The sequence below is a fragment of the Vanacampus margaritifer genome, chromosome 10 (assembly GCF_051991255.1).
Source record: "Vanacampus margaritifer isolate UIUO_Vmar chromosome 10, RoL_Vmar_1.0, whole genome shotgun sequence".
Classification (NCBI taxonomy): Eukaryota; Metazoa; Chordata; class Actinopteri; order Syngnathiformes; family Syngnathidae; genus Vanacampus; species Vanacampus margaritifer.
This window is the reverse complement of record NC_135441.1, coordinates 24,589,677-24,605,869: the sequence shown is the minus strand read 5'-3', so window position 1 is coordinate 24,605,869 and position 16,193 is coordinate 24,589,677. Positions and strand designations below refer to the sequence as shown.

Genomic DNA, 16,193 nt, shown 5'->3' with positions numbered 1-16,193 from the left:
GCTAAATGAGCTGTGATGTGATGACTTCAACCACTTTTTTTTTTTTCCACTTAGGTTTTAAAAACAGCACCCGCTCAACACTGACAAGCAGCAACCCGAATTTACGCTCTGAGTTCTTTGCAGGTAATTGTACTTTTTAATTGCCAAAGATTCAACACCATAATCTTGCATCACTAACGTTTGGTTGTTGGCGTTTGTTGTACATTCTGCAGATAAGGCGCAGACGGATCATCACAGCAACGTGAGTGCAATCAACTTTTTTTTTTTCAATACAAACTCTACGCTGATTCTCATCTCGCTCGACATTATTGGAAGCTGGAATTTTCATAAGCAAGAGTATCGGACTTACGACTATCTTAACCCTGGAGAACCCAAGAACCCTTTTCTTTTTGGGAAAATTATGAATTATACATTAAATGACTGCTATAAGTTCACTGAACACCAAAATATATGTTTTTTCAATTTTAACCCTTTATTCCCTCATTTAGGATTAGGGCGAAATTTGACCCTTTTGGGATTTAGGGGTATCATTTCGAAAAATCAGAATAACAAAAACTGTCAGTAAACTATTTAGAATTTAAGAAAATGATCACTCAAATACACAGCTACATGGAACAATATATATTTTTTGTTTTATTTTTTGCATTTTAGAACTGGATTTTGAATGTACAATCAGAACACAGGGACAAAATTACTGTTGGAAAAAAAAATAAAGGTCTTTGTTATTTGAGTAGCAGAATTTATAGGGGCCAAATTTGACCCCATAGGTTATCCAGGGTTAAGCCAAGTAATGACTTGACTCGACTTGCTTGACATTTAATGGGGTCGCACTTTAATTTGAGACGTGACGTTTTCGACTTGCACAAATGTGACTTCCTCGAACCTCTGGTCACCTCTGGTCACCTCTGTCCTTTTCTGTCTTTGTCCTTCAGTAGGAGTGGATTGGCTAGCATTGGACTAGTGCTGTTGTGGTAGACCAACTATCTGTCTTCTGCCCTCCATTTTGTTTCCTCCGTATGTGGGTGTGTGTGTGTGCGCATGACGATTTCTGTGCTTTGGGTTTTATGGGTGCATGTTGTTGTCGATGGGGGTGGCGACATCCCGTCAGGTTTCGGTGCCGGCGTCGCCCCAGGCCAGGCGGGCCGACCGCTGGTCCTGGGACCCGGAGGAGGAGCGAAAGCGTCAGGAAAGGTGGCAGCAAGAGCAGGAGCGCCTGCTGCAGGTACACGGTAGAGGTCGCCAGGTCGAGCATGGCGCATGAGGCAACCGGCAGCTCTGCTAGGAGTGAATTTCGGGGATTTCTTTCAGAAATAAAGATTTTTGTTTTACAACTGTACATATATATTAAAAAAACAATTATTTTCAATATTTTTTCTATTAGGGGTGTCAGGCGATTAAAAATGTCCATCATAGTTAATCAAATGACTTCAATAGTTAACTCAAGATTAATCGCAAATATTATATTTGTTCTAAATGTAGTTATCATACTCTTAACTTAAGTGGAAAAAAACTTAAACTAATAGAAATATGGCTGCATCTTGTTGTCATTGATATAGTAATTTCATAATAATTCATCAAATTTAGTTGAAATGAAAAACGAGTGTGATATTGATTTGTGCTGAGGTCATTATTCTGCCACTAGATGGCATAATTGTGTTTGTAAAACATTGGTGACATCTCATTGCATTTTTATTTTCATATTAAGAGCGATCTAATCTTTAATATGAAGTAACTTGTGCAGGTTTTTAAAATTGTAAAATACAACTTGATCCCAGTTTCCACAAATATGCATTAATGCAAAAATTTTGACATGGACGTGTCTGCTGTGTTGCGACTGGAGTTCCCCCAGTGCAGGCTTTCCAAGTTAGGGGCAATCATATTTAATCGAGCGTTAAAAGAAACTTTAAATTAACTCAAAATTAATGCACTATTTTTGACACCCCTAATTTTTATATTATGTCATTTTATTTGTAATTGTAAATGCAGCATTTAAAATATTAAGCCAGCATTTTATCATTATTTTCTATTCTTCCATTTTTGAGTTTGTCAAGTTAAAGTAGTGTATTTTGTTTTGATTTGTTATCATTTATTTGCGCTTGCAAGCTGCTGCTTCCAAACCGTGACCTTAAACGCGCAAAATGTCAAAGAAAGCTGATTAACCGCATTCCATTGCTCCTTTGAAAGCTTGCAGCCATTTTTTATGATCAGAACGTTGATTTATGTTAACATCCGCTGGTGTGCCGCTGCCACCACCAGAGGGCGCCCTTGCGCAGAACAGCTCAGTGAGAAAAAGGCTTTTCTGACCTCCGATGACGGATGTGTGGCTCATCACTGTGCTGGTTGTGTTTTTTATCCCCGTAGTTGTTTGTCCTGCTCTTTGATTCTGTCGTCAGGCTTCCGATTCAAGTCTGAAAATGTCATTACAAAGATCATAATGCACGTTTCATTAAACAAATTCTTAGTGTCACTCGAAATGGAGCATTGGGGCCTCAAAGTGTCTTCAATTCAACTTTTCAAATTAAAGGCCTTTAAAATGAGAATTGCCGTGTGTCCAAAAGCCTGAAGACACCATGTTGTTATCTTTATCAAGGCTGACATTTTTAAGTGGAACTTTCCTCGGAAGCCTGATTGCATGTTCAGCTCTTGCCTGCTTCTCCTCTTCTTCTTTTCCTTTACATTTCACTCCTGACAAGCCAACATTCGATGATATTGTAATTCCATTTCTTACACACCTCCGACATGATTTGCCAAATGTCTTTTCTTCTTCTTCTTCTGTATGTATGTATGTATGCATGTGGTGTGTTGCCGTGGTAACAGGAGAAGTACCAGCGGGAGCAGGAGAAGCTCAAGGGGGAGTGGGAGAAGGCCCAGAGGGAGGTTGCCCAGGAGGAGAAGCGCTACCATGAGGAGGTGGGAGCATTTTTTTTTTCTTACGTTTCAGTCCATCTATTTGTGAAGTTAAACAAGAAACAGCACTGAGTGAAGTTGTCAGCTATGCAATTAATCAAAATTCAATTTCAATCATAAAAAAATAATAGTAATTTTTGAGTTGTTTAACTTTGACTGCCAGACGTTTTCAGAAAAGGGATGCCGTGGGTGCCAGCCGATTTTAAGCATTTTGACTGATCTTTCAAGGTCCATAGAAAATTATGTGTTTGGACTATGGAAACACACATACTACCAAATGAAAGATTGGACTATCATCTTTCATCAGAAAAAAAAAGTTTGTTTCTACCTTATTCCGTTTTTCAGTAATCAACAATAGAAAATGGTTAGTTTCACCTCTGTTTTGAAACAAACGTCTTTTAACGTCTTTGGCACTCCTCCATAGGATTTTACTAAACGTTATTTAACGTTTTTGGCAGTCAAAGAGTTAAATTTATACATTTGCACCTTTTTTAAATGTTAAAATAACTAATTTAATACATTTTGTTTCATCTAAAAGAACTTGCAAAATTATAGTGTTTCAAAGAATTTTATTTATCTTAATATTTTTGTTTTGTTTTTTACATTAAAGCATTTTCTTGTTTTGTGCCAAACATGCCAACATAAATAAAATAATATATATTATTATAAGGTATGTTTTTTGTCCCAAAGGAACTTACATAATTATAGTGTTTCTAGTTTTTTTTAATTGGTCTTAATATTTTTTAATTTAATTAATTAATATTTGTAAACATTTTCTTGTTTGGTACCAAAAAATAAACTATCGTCCTACTGCAAAGTGCACAAGCTCCAACTTCAAGTTTTTGCCAACATAAATTAATTAATTAATTAATTAATATTATTATTATAAATTCTGTTTAGTCCAAAGGGAACTTACATAATTATAGTGTTTTCTAAAAAAAATATATATATTAATTGGTCTTAATATTTTTACATTTAATTATTTAAATTTTGTAAACATTTTCTTGATTTGTACCAAAAAATAAATGATCGTCCTACTGTAAAGTGCACAAGCTCCAACTTCAAGTTTTTGCCAACATAAATAGATAAATTAATGAATATTGTTATAAATTCTGTTTGGTCCAAAAGCAACTTACATAATTATAGTGTTTTCTATTTTTTTTTTGTATATTGGTCTTAATATTTTTAAATGCTTAAACATTTTCTTGTTTTCTACCAAAAAGAAATATAATTGCTTGAATAATCGTGATTTTAATTATTGCCAAAAATAATCAGCATTATTATTTTTTCCATAATCGAGCAGCCCTAATGTCACTAGTAAACAAATGGAAGTGTCACATGATTTTGTGGATGTTTTCCATAGCAGGCGTGGTGCATTTTTTCTATGGAGGGTTTCACTGAGCTTCCATGTTGTTGACTGCTCCAACGTTACCCTCACGTCAGGAACGGCGAATCCTTGAAGAGACGGTCGCACCCCTGACTCCACAACCGTCCGCCACGCCCACTTCTGAAGGCCAGGACACCATCGTGCGCTCGCTCGCTGACTGGAAGCGCAAACAAGAGCGACTGGAAAGCAATTTGGTGAACAACTCTTTTGTTTATTAGTTTGTGTGTTCTCAAATCTGTTTTTCAAGACAAAAAGTCGTAATGTTCCGACGAACCAAATGATTGGTCGGCCAGCTAACGGCGGTCTATTTCTGATTGGCTAACAGAAGGAAAGTGCGGTGAGCGTGGAGAGAAGACTGCGAGAAAACAGCAGGACGAGCGACATCAGCTCGGCCGACGACAGCGTCAGGACAGCAAAGAGGTTTGTTTGTCCACGCATCCATTCAAAAACACACACAAAAACATTACAGGATAAGATGGGACCGCTGTTTTTTATTTATTTTTTATTTTTATTTATTAATTGTTTTTCTTTGGATTGTTTTTTTGTTTGTGTGTGTTTATGGCTTAAAAGTATTTTTCCCCCAAAAAATTATTTTATTATGACTTTACTGCTGCGTTCATGTTCTGACTAGAAATATTTACACACAATTTTTAACACAGTGACTTAGTGGTTAGTGCATCCGCTTCCCGGGTTCTGGGTTTGAAACTCAGCACGGTCTCCCATGTTTTCTTTCCACATCCCATAATTATGCAAAATTAGATTCACTGAAGAGTCTAAATTGTCCATAAGTGGGAATGTGAGTCTGAATGCTTGTTTGTCTTTATGTGCCGACCAGGACAGGAAGTAGCCAAGTACAAATACTTTGTTACTTTACTTGAGTCGTTTTTTCCCAGTACTTTGTACTTTCCTGATTATTTATTTTTACTTAAATTAATTTTATCTGTTACATTTTAACATGAGTATCTGTACTTTTTACTTTCTGTACATTTTGAAAACAAGATCGTTACTTTTGTTTTTTAAATGCATGTAAACAATTCAATTACTAAAAAGCAGCCGTCAATGTATCCTGGCTCCGCCAATAATATGAAGCGTTTCACATGGTGCCGTACGTCCCAGCTTGTGATTGGCTCGATGACACGCGATCACATGACGTGCAATTGGCTAGATTAGAACAACTTTACTGTACTTTTTTTTTTTTTTACTTTTTACTTTTACTTGAGTAATTATTTGAGTGAGTACTTTTACCAAAGTTGTTAATTACACAAGTAATTGTACTTTTACTCAAGTAGAGAATGTCAGTACTTTTCCCATCTCTGGTGCCGACCAGTCCAGGTTGTCTCCCACTTCTCTCGCTAAAAGTCAGCTGAGTTTTTAGGCTCCAGCTCATCATTCGCCCGAATGAGGACAAATATTACGTTGTGACGTCTTTTACGTTGGCCATCTTCAGCTCGCCGAGTCAGAATAGCTGCCTTCAGAATGGCCAGAAGCTTCACCAAACGGCCACCAAGACCTCCGCGCCGGCCAAGAAGCGGCAAGACGCCGACAAGCCGGCCCGGCCTGCGGGAGAACGCAGGTGTGTGATGAACGTGTGTGCGTTTAAGCGGTCTTTAAATGCTTTTCCTTCAGTCTGTCGTTTAAAAAAAAAAAAAGCTTCCTGCCTCGTCACTGTATGTTTGACATATTGGTGAGAGAGAAGTGTAACCATGGCAACAGTAGTGCGCTTGTGATACTCATTTGAGGCCTTCATTGTGATGAGCTGCAATCTTTCAGTTGCTACGTTTGGCCAGCAGGTGGCGCCAAGCACTTGTCTTCCTGTTCATGGGAGGAAAACAAGCTTTTTTTTATCTTGGCTGCAGTGTCTCTCATTCATGTCAGTTGATTTTCCAGCAGCTTCTGGATAACGACACGCAGTCGCCCGCATAGTTGTTTCAATTCTTCAAAAATACAAAATGACCCCGATCAATGCGAGCTCCGCAGTCGGTCACATGGTCAGTTGAACCCCGCAACGATCTGCCCGTTTTTCAGGAGCGTTATTAACACGGGACGCAGCCCCCCCAAGCCCCCTCCGCCTTCTATGGACGCACCGCCCAACAGGTATCCTCATCGCCGCCATTTTGTGCTTTGCATCCACGTTTATTGTTCTTAAACAAAGTGACAAAAGTATTGGGACACTTAGCAAAACACTCTGATACCAACGCGTTGATCGTCCATGTTCACTTTTCGGTCGACTTAAGAGTGTCCCGATGCTTTCGTCCGCCTCATGGAAACTCTAGAGCTGCATTTTTTTTTTTTTTTTGGGACTTGGTGAAGCAGCATGTGGCTCACTGTTACTAATGTTATGGCGGTGTAGGTCTGTCAGCGGCAAGAAGTTGTGCTCCAGCTGCGGGCAGCCGCTCGGCAAGGGGGCCGCCATGATCATCGAGACCCTCAGCCTCTACTTTCACATCGACTGCTTTAAGGTTAGTGAAGAAGAAGCCATTTCACCCCGGGTTCGCGTGTGTGGGAGGGGTTGACTGCATTGTTGTTGTTGATGTTGTGGTCAGTGCGGCGTGTGCAAGGGCCAATTAGGGGACACGTCCACGGGCACTGACGTGCGAATCCGGAGCGGCCTCCTCAACTGCCACCAGTGCTACATTCGCTCCCGCTGTGAGTTGCTCACACCCGACCGACATCGTTACCACACATGACCATTTTCTACACGTTTACATCCAGTGTACTCATCTTATTGCCTTGTTATGAATCTGATCAAAATGTATTACATCATAATTCTTTTTTTTTTTTTTTAAATGCGTTAGGGTTAAAAGGTTAAGGAAGGAACCTTTTCTGATGAAAAATGTATGGTTTGACAAAACGTTTTTTCCAAGTATTCTGATCACGAGTTTGTTTTTTTTGTGCAATGACCTCTGAACTCGTCTTCACCTGCCGTCTGTCGCCACTCGCTGAACGATTGCGTCTCTCACGTTTCTCCCCAAGCGGCCGGACAGCCGACCACCTTGTGACGCCTCCGGTCAAGTTGAACCTGATCACCTGCCAAGCCCTGCCCTCCCGTGCAACCAACATTTTTCATCCATATACAATATGCAACAGTCATAATAATCGCTCACTCATATTTGCCATTTAATGAAGCACAATCGATTTCAATCATCATTCAGTTCCACATAAAGCAAGTGCGGTTCATTCACGTGTACTTTATTTGGATTTAATCGGATTCAGGCATCTTTTTTTTTTTCTGCTTTTCACCAAACGGCGTCCGTTTTCTGTCACTGCCAAAACCATACAAAATGAAATATGCAAATTAACCTTTGCTATGTGCAATACTGGACCTCCACCAAGGCAAATATGGTTTTGGATTAGCACTGAATTATAAATCTTGAGTAATGAAAACAAATTGTTACTATAATCCAAATAATCCACAAGGCTTCCACTGACACACACGCTTTGAATGTAATTCACGAGGGCAATAACTGGACTCGCTACTTTAACGTGCCTTAGGAACAAAAGGATGACGACGCAGCAAACAAAAACATTTTTTTTAATGTTTGTTATTTTTTTGGGGTGTGTGTGAAGGAGAAAAGTGGCCAAACTGTCATCGCCCTCCAAACTCCTTCATTGCAAGTCGTCGTCCACTTTGCCGCCTCCGTGATTTTGCAGTGATTGAATGCACTCGTTGTCCATTTTGAGAAATATATGCGGGACGGGACAATTGACCTTTCGCTTAAACTGCGCCGCTCGGAAATGTGGAGTGGCCAATCGCGTTGCAGATCAGACGGCCGACACGTTCGTGGTGCAAGTTTTGCATGTGTTTGTTCTTTTATGTGAGTAACTCAAAGGCTGAATGCACCCCCCCCCCTCCCTCCCGTTTTTTTTTAGGTTCTGGGAAAAGCTATGCAGTCATCCGCATAGCCAGTTGAAAGCTTGAAAAAAATGTACTCAAATTAAAGCTAGCCAAGATGAATGCAAACCTTGGATGAGGCTAATGCATTTGGTCGCATAGCTCAAATTCAAAAATCCAAACTACAAAAGTGAAGCTATGAGGCTGTCCGCATAGCCGGTTGAAGCCCTGATAAAATCCTAACTAGCCCAAATGAAAATTAAATACAGGCGCTTGATAAAAAGAAAGCGGTTGGCCGCATATTCAGGTGAATTGTACAAAAATTCAAACTAGCCCAGAAAATGCATAAGGTGGATAAAGCTATGCGGTTGTCTGCATAGCAAGTTGTATTACTGGAAAAAATTACTCAAATTAAAACCAGCCCAGATGAATGCCAACCTTGAATAATGCCATGCATTCGGTTGCATAGCTCAACCACAAAAATCCAAAAGTCAACTTCAAAAGTGGATGAAGCTATGAGGCTGACCGCATAGTCAGTTGAAGCCCTCATAAAATCCTTTCCAACCCAAATGAAAATGAAATAAGTGCTTGATAATCTATGCGGTTGGCCACATAGCCGGGAGAATTGTGCAAAAATCCACACTAGCCCAGGAAATGTGGATAAAGCTATGCGGTCGTCCACCATGGCAGGCGCGCTGTGTGTAAAGCTTTTTGTGTAGCTAAGCTGGTCTGAGCGAAAGGTCAATTGAAACGTATGCCAACTTTTTTTTTTCTGCTTCGTTTGCATTTTGAAAGCTGGGCAGTGTGAAAATCAAAATGCACGTTTAAGCCTAAAACCAAAAGATGCTGTAACAAAAAGAAAAGTGTATAAAAAAGTAAAGCAATAGCTGCTGTGCTTCCCGGTGTTGTTGAGAATTTTCCTCTCTCGGTATTCCTCAGCTTCTCTTCTTATTTTAGCGCCGAGGTTTTCTTGTGTATTTATTGTAATAGTCACCTGAACACTATCAACACATTTCCATGTATCCTTTCATTCACTGTGTTAATGCGTTTATAAATAAAACCATCCAAAGTCAGCACCTTGTTTTGTCTTCTTCGGAAATTTTTCTCACCATTTGGGGGAAGAGTCCAAATATTGCAAACAGCTCGATGCATGTCAAAAGGGAGGATTCACTTTATATTATGGACTCGTATGTAAGTATGGATTAGTATGTTTCTCTACATTTTATGCAGGTTTTTTATATATTTACTATCATATTTTTGTCGGCCATTTTTAAATTGTGTAATTGTATCAGACCTCATTGGATTGCGAAAGAAGACAAATCTATTCGATATATTTGCTCACGACCAAAATTAAGCCTTATTTCCATGCACTTAGCAATTTTAATTTTGTCATTTTTTAAATTATATTCTTTGACTTTGAACTTTTATGGTATTAATACACCTGTTGCTTAAATGTTGAGTCTTCCTTATTTTTATTGAAGTATTAATATTTTTTGCCATACCTTCCCCTGCGCAGATCAACCAAATTCTCAAATAAGAAAAATAATAACACATGAAATTATTTTTCTATATTATTGGAACGTGATCAGGCTTTTTGTTGTTGTTGTTCTCATTTAGATTGCGATGTGTTTGATTGATTTGATTGATTTTTTTTTTTTTTTTAAGGATCAGAACTGTTCAGCATGTCTATTAGCTGTCAACTCGTTTGATAAGCAAATATGGAATGTTTGTTTGAGAATTTGCATATTTTGTCCATTTAGGTTTTTGTGATGCAACAGCTGCTGCCAACATTTTTAATTTCCACCTGAAATCAAGGTCAAACTTTTCATTATTGAAAATCAATTCACTTCAAAGGCATAATTGACACCCGCGTTAAATATGGGGGAAAACCTCCGACTTCCGGATTCCACGCGTCAGTGCTGTTTGCCACGTGTGGGCCATCGGCAGTGTTTGCGGCTTCCGCCCTCGGTTGCGCGTTCCCGTCAACGGGTGCGAGTGTGTAGTGTGTCTGTCTCAGTTGTCTGAAGCATTTCAGAGATCTGAGACGCCCTGGGCGGAGGGCGCGGTTGGTGGGGATGCGAGTGTTGGTACATGACCGGAAACGGCGCTGATCTGTGAAACCCGGAAGTCCGTGGAATCTATCCCGTTGTGTTTCTTGTATTTGTTATTGTGTACGTTGTTCACTCACTGAAGCTGACAACAAAAACATGACCAACCCCTTGTTTTTTTTTTGCTATAATTATTATTTTTTTGTATCATCAACAACCATCTCAATGCCTTGGAAAACTATGTGCACACGTAGAAATATTCCCTTCTTAAATATAAGCATCCAGTACCTAACAGAACGTATAAATAACCTTCCAGACAACAACGCCCACAACAAAGTGGGAGATTAAAAAAAAAAAAAAAAAAAAACGAAGAGACGACATGCAAATTATATCCAAATAAATACAACATTTGCATACATTCCCTTTTTGCCAAAAATAAATTCTTAGGGAATCCGACTTAAAATGAAGACTAGTACAATTCTATGGTTCAACTATTAGGAGACGAGAATACATATTAACACTTTACAATTGGAGTCACAAACACACTGCAGTAGAAAGATGCACGAAACATAGATTCATGTCCATTGGGGGGGGGGGGGGTCACGGGGGGCGTTGGAGGGTTGTGCCTTTTTTTCTTCATTATTATATTGAGAAATGTAAAGAATCACACAAAAAAAAGAATCTGAAAACTGGATTACGTAATGTGGTCATCCACATAGTTGGGTTGAATCCAAATTAATGCAAACTAAACTATGTGACTTTCCGCATAGTTTATTCCCTCAGAAATCCGCTAAAATCAAAATGACCACCAAAATGCAGGCGTTTGATAAATCTATATGGTTGACCGCATAGTAAGGTCCAATCCTGCAACAAAAATTCTACTGTCATCAAAACTATCCAAGATGAACGCAAACTGTGGATAAAGCTATGCAGTTTGTCGTGTAATTGGGTCAGTTCTGCTTTAATCAAACTTGGGTTATGCAAAATGGGGAATGCTAAGCAGCTGTCCACATAGTTTAATTTTAAAGATAGACTAAAATCAAAACTATTCCCATAGAATGATGGCTGTTGATAAAACTATGCAGTTGCCCGCATAGTTGGTTTAATCCTGCAAAAATCTTAATTAACCCCAATACTGTACATAGAATAATAAGGCTATGGTATGTGGCTGTCCACATAGTGGACTCAATTCCTCAAAATCAACCCAAGATATAAAAAGCAGGCTATTGATGAGACTACAGGATTGGCCGCATAGTTATTAAATCCTCAAAAATCGACTAAATTAGCCCAGATAAAATGCAAGCTCTTGATAAAATTATACGGTCATCTGCATGGTTGTTGGAATTGCCCCAAAATGCCGTCCCAAAATAAATGCTCAAGCTATGCGGCAGTCCACAAAAACAAAAGCAAAAAACCCTGTAGCTAAAATTCAAGTTCGTAATAAACTATGCGGTTGTTCGAATACCAAAGAAATCAAAACTAGTCCAAATGGGTCTTGGTAAAACTATGCGCTTTGCCGCATAGCTAGTTGAATCCCTCAATAATTGCCATTGCAGGATCTTGATGAAACTTAAGGTGTGTGACACATCGGAACACATTTATCTGTTCCAGGGTAAACATTGTAATCTGTCAAATAATGCAAATGACGTCATGTTAGCTCGCCAACACTCAAACAACAGTTAGGTCAAAGTTATTTTCGGCACCGCTGTTTTTTCCGTTGCTGAAAACTGCCGAATGTGCCATGAAAATGTCTTCTTCTTTTCTTTTTCTTTTTTTGCCACACATGAGGGAGACAAAACAAAAGCAGGTTTGACTGTCTAATGTCCGCCGCCGTGAGTGTCAGTCCGCGTGCGCTCAATTAGAACATGCCGCTTTTTACCAAGGCGGCCTTGGCTCCGTTCTGTCTCTGCAAGGACGACAGCACGCTGGCGAACGGGCCACCCAGCGAGTCCGGGATGGAGGTGATGGTCCCCGGGGCGGCGGCCCAGCCTTGGCTGGACGCCGTCACCCCTGTCACCCCAACCCCCAGCCCCATGCCGGACGACACGGCGCCCTTGCCGACCTCCGCCTGTCCGCCGTTGCCGCCGTTCACCTGCACGCCGGTCGGGCTGGGCCCGCCGCAGTTGGAGGTGGGCAGCGGGTTGGGGCCCCCCGTGCTGTCCGGGTCGGTGGATTTGGCGTCTTTGCTGTCGTCGTCCCGCGGGTCCGACTTCTTGCCCGAATTGGACTTGGCGGCGGCCGCGGCGGCTGCGGCGGCGCGCTCCTGCTTGCGGAACTTGGCACGTCGGTTCTGGAACCAAACCTGCGAAAGAGCACAAATCCGTTATTAGTCAGTACCAGGACAGTTTGGGGCTAAAATACAATAATTGCCTGAAAGGCTACAATTAATTTGATTTGACTGTTATTGAAAACTATCGATAGTATTTGCGTGAAAACCTTGTAAAAAGAAAGAAAAAAGTCATAATCATTTAAATGTATTTATATTTTATATTTTGCCTTTGTTAGGCCTCTTGATTAATCGACCGCTAATTAACCCCCCCCCCCCCCCTGCAGTATAGCTAAAGTTATGCAAAATAAAAATAAAAAAGACCTTGTAAAAAGAAAGGGGGGAAAAAAACTTAATCATTATTATTATTATTTTATTTTTTTGCATTTGACCACTCATAACCCCCCCCCCCCCCCTCCCTGCAGTTAAAGTTAATAACTGTAGTTATCCAGGAATAATAATAAAATAAAAGGCTACAATTAATTTGATTCGACTGTTATTGAAAAATATCGATAGTATTTGCGTGAAAACCTTGTAAAAAGAAAGAAAAAAAGTCATAATCATTTCAATGTTTTTAAATGTATTTATATTTTACATTTGTAAGGCCTCTTGAATAATTGACCCCAGCAGTATAAGTAGCTTAAATTTTAAAAAGGCTATATTAATTTGATTCGAGTCTTATTGAAATTTGTATGTTTTTTATTTGAAAAAAGAAAAAAAATCATAATCATTTTACAATTTGCGTGAAATTTAATTCATTTGTAATGTTTTAAGGCCTCCTTTCCACTCAGTGCCAACATTCCTGCTACTCTGCAGACTATTTGGTTGATCGGCATGCCAACGAAAAGCTAACTGCATATTTTGTGACTTTTTTTATTTAATTTTTGCTAGCGTCAAATGCATTAAATGTTAGTGTAGGCAGCTGTTACAATAATTATATTGAAAATGCATTTATTGAAAACGAAATGAATTAGTGTAGCCTACTTAACAACACACCTCGCCCCCCCCCCACCCCCCAATTATTTTTTTCATGTTCCAAATAAACGCCTGCTAACCTACTCTGCAGTTAAGTAACTATATGTTCAATGTAAATCCACTTTAAATACCGTTTTGAGATCAGTTGCTTACATTTGATGACGTCATGTTTTTGGATACAAAGTAAAAATACTTTTATTATTGACAATCATTAGATATACGATATTCTAATTTATTGGAATGCACCTCTAAGAGCGCTTTTTTAACGGACGCGTATTATATCGTTTTCATCATATCATTTTTAATCGGCTGTTTTTATTTGTCAAACATTTTTTAGTAAACAATTAGCGCATTTACACCCGATGACAATTCCGTTCTATTCCATTCATTTCCACTTAAAGCAAACTCCAGTTTGGGAAAATAAACAAACCTAAGATTTGAATCCCTCTTGTCAAAATATGTCTTTTGCTGCTCGTATCTCAAATCAGAATCCCGCCTTTTTGTGACGTTTACCTGCACTCTGGCTTCGGTCAGGTCGATCTTGAGCGCCAGCTCCTCGCGCGTGTAGATGTCCGGGTAGTGGGTCTCGGCGAAGACCCTCTCCAGCTCCTTCAGTTGCGCGCTGGTGAAGGTGGTCCGAATGCGCCTCTGCTTGCGTTTCTCGTTCAGGCCGCCGTGATCCGTGAACAGCTTGTAGGGCACTGCGGCGCGGCGGGAGCACAAGTGACGTCATCGAACACAATTCTTTCCGGTAAGTATTTCTTATTTGTCTTTCCATAATAAATCATCTCAATCTTAATCCAATGGCAGCACGATTATAGGATTGTGTTCAATTTTGTGTCTCAAAACCTGAAATAGTTTAACTCATTCACTGCCTTTGACGTCAAAAATTCATTTGACTCATTCACTGCCTTTGACGTCAAAAATTCATTTGAACAATTTCTATTAGTTTAACATTTTTTTCCACTTTTGTTAACAAGAGTATAGAACCTATAACAAAAATAGTGTACATTTAGAACAGATACAAAATTTGTGATTAATCGTGAGTTAACTAGTTAAGTCATGTGATTAATTAAAAAAAAATTAAAATCACCTGACTCCCCTAATTTTAAGTCTTTTTTTTTAAGTAATTGTAATTATTATTTTATTTTAATAATCTTTTTTTTTTTTTTTTTTTTTTTAGAAAAGATTATTAAAATTTAGGGGTGTCAGGGATTACATTTTTTAATCATAATTAATCCAATGGCTTCACTAGTTAACACATTTTATATCTGTTCTAAATGTGCACTAAAAATGTTTTTTTAGGTTTTCATACTCTTGTTAACAAAAGTGGGAAAAAATGTTAAATAGAAATAGTTCAAATGAAATTTTGACGTCGATAGCCGTCAATGGCAGTGAATGAGTTAATTTTGTTACAAATGTACGCAAAAAAAAAAATTGCATCGTCATCCAACTAATATGTGATTATTTAAAGTCATCTTTTCATCTTAAATGCGTTTTTATTTGGTCTCAATTGTGCTGCACAACTTCACTGATCATCAATGTGAGTTTTTAAGTCGTAAATGTCATTTTAATTCCCTCCGAAATGAGTCCTTTTTGCCTTACGTAATAAAATCATGCGTAAGAGTCTGACATGTTGTTAATTGTAGACAACTTGGATGCTGTTAAAGCATGTCAGGTCATCAAGGTGAGTTTTAATCTTGAGTGTACTTTTATTCTGTTCCAAATTCGTAAAAAAAAAAAAAAAACGGGAGTAAAAACGTGCGTCATTATCTCACGTGACGTTGTCAGTTTTTTAGTGGCAAATGTGGTATATTTGTGTCCAAAATGAGTCTTGCGTCATCGCACTGATCATCCATGTATAATCTTTTCATCGTAAAAGTATTGAACCCTGTCCCAAAATGATCCCGTAAAAGCGTGCGCGAGTCGTCTCAAGTTGTCACAAGTCGTCGCCTTCACGCGCGCTATTCTGTAACTCCCAATTTGGGCGCCAATAATGAGTTTTGCTCTTTGCTTATCTAATTATTCGTCTCATCGCAAAGTAAACACATTACGGCGGCTTGTAGGCTAATTCTGTTGGAGGCTTTCGGCTGTGACACGCGCCTAACCGAATTAAGGCGCAGGCGCGCACGGACGCACGCACGCACGCACGCAGCCCGCCACAAAATGCCTTCATTTGTGTAGGCAAAAGTGCAAAAGGCGCCTTACCTGCCGCGTAGGGGCTGCTCTGGTGGTCCCGGAGCGTGCCCAGGCTGCAGGATCCCGGCGCCAGCGACGGGCAGCCGCCGCCGGCTCCGAAGGTGGTCCGGATGGGGTTGTACTGGAAGCCGCTGGCTTGGCTGCACGAGCTGAAGTCCGCGTAGGCCGACGCCAGGCTCGACGTGTCCATGCCGGCCATGCACGACTCGTAGGCGGACGAGTTGAGGTAAGAATACTCCATTTTATACATTTGGGAAGGGACCCAAAAGATGAAGAATCCCGACGTCGGTTTATGGTGGCGGGAGATGAGGAGGAGGACGTGTGACGTTGTTTTTGTTGTTTGTTTGGGCTTTTTTTTTTTTTCTCGATGTTGACTGCTCGGCGGCCGCTCCAGAAGTGGCCTCCTTTATAGCAGCCCAGGCGCGTTTTGTGAAAAGCCCCCTATGAGCCGCCTTGCCGGAGGTCTCCAGAGCATATCGAGCTCATCAGAAAGTCGCGCGGACAAAAAAGCCGCACTGCCTCCTTCGTCCTCCTCCAACCTGCCACTGCCGCCTCCCTGCTTTACATGACAATAAGTCA

At 39.9% G+C, this 16,193-nt stretch overlaps 2 protein-coding genes across 5 annotated transcripts in view; one reads left to right on the top strand and one right to left on the bottom strand.

Moving 5' to 3' along the window:
• Positions 1-9,199, top strand: part of LOC144058891 (LIM and calponin homology domains-containing protein 1-like) — a 52,876-nt gene extending 43,677 nt beyond the window's left edge. For 2 of the 4 annotated variants that reach the window (XM_077577521.1, XM_077577520.1), the window contains 11 exons: positions 55-123; positions 213-241; positions 1,109-1,222; positions 2,818-2,910; positions 4,351-4,488; positions 4,620-4,714; positions 5,742-5,867; positions 6,320-6,388; positions 6,645-6,753; positions 6,838-6,940; positions 7,268-9,199. In XM_077577521.1, coding sequence (XP_077433647.1) covers positions 55-123; positions 213-241; positions 1,109-1,222; positions 2,818-2,910; positions 4,351-4,488; positions 4,620-4,714; positions 5,742-5,867; positions 6,320-6,388; positions 6,645-6,753; positions 6,838-6,940; positions 7,268-7,293 — 971 coding nt within the window. In that variant the 3' untranslated portion in view covers positions 7,294-9,199. Of the gene's footprint in view, positions 1-54; positions 124-212; positions 242-1,108; positions 1,223-2,817; positions 2,911-4,270; positions 4,489-4,619; positions 4,715-5,741; positions 5,868-6,319; positions 6,389-6,644; positions 6,754-6,837; positions 6,941-7,267 lie in introns of those variants that run through there. The other 2 variants (XM_077577522.1, XM_077577523.1) reach the window with 2 other exon arrangements.
• Positions 9,200-10,497: 1,298 nt separating this feature from the next.
• On the bottom strand, positions 10,498-15,928 carry phox2bb (paired like homeobox 2Bb). The gene is made up of 3 exons (XM_077578154.1): positions 15,624-15,928; positions 13,929-14,116; positions 10,498-12,476 (listed from the first exon to the last, which is right to left on the bottom strand). Exons 1-3 carry the CDS (start codon positions 15,862-15,864, stop codon positions 12,033-12,035), a joined length of 873 nt encoding a protein of 290 aa, XP_077434280.1. The 5' UTR covers positions 15,865-15,928; the 3' UTR covers positions 10,498-12,032.
• Between the last annotated feature and the right edge of the window lie 265 nt (positions 15,929-16,193).

Bases quoted from the DNA above. Each gene is read 5' to 3' on its own strand.
- phox2bb (XM_077578154.1), bottom strand. From the start codon at position 15,864: ATGTATAAAATGGAGTATTCTTACCTCAACTCGTCCGCCTACGAGTCG. The intron at 14,117-15,623 runs GTAAGGCGCCTT...GCCGCGCCGCAG, and splicing joins GAGCAGCCCCTACGCGGCAG to TGCCCTACAAGCTGTTCACG. The intron at 12,477-13,928 runs GTAAACGTCACA...GCTCTTTCGCAG, and splicing joins TGACCGAAGCCAGAGTGCAG to GTTTGGTTCCAGAACCGACG.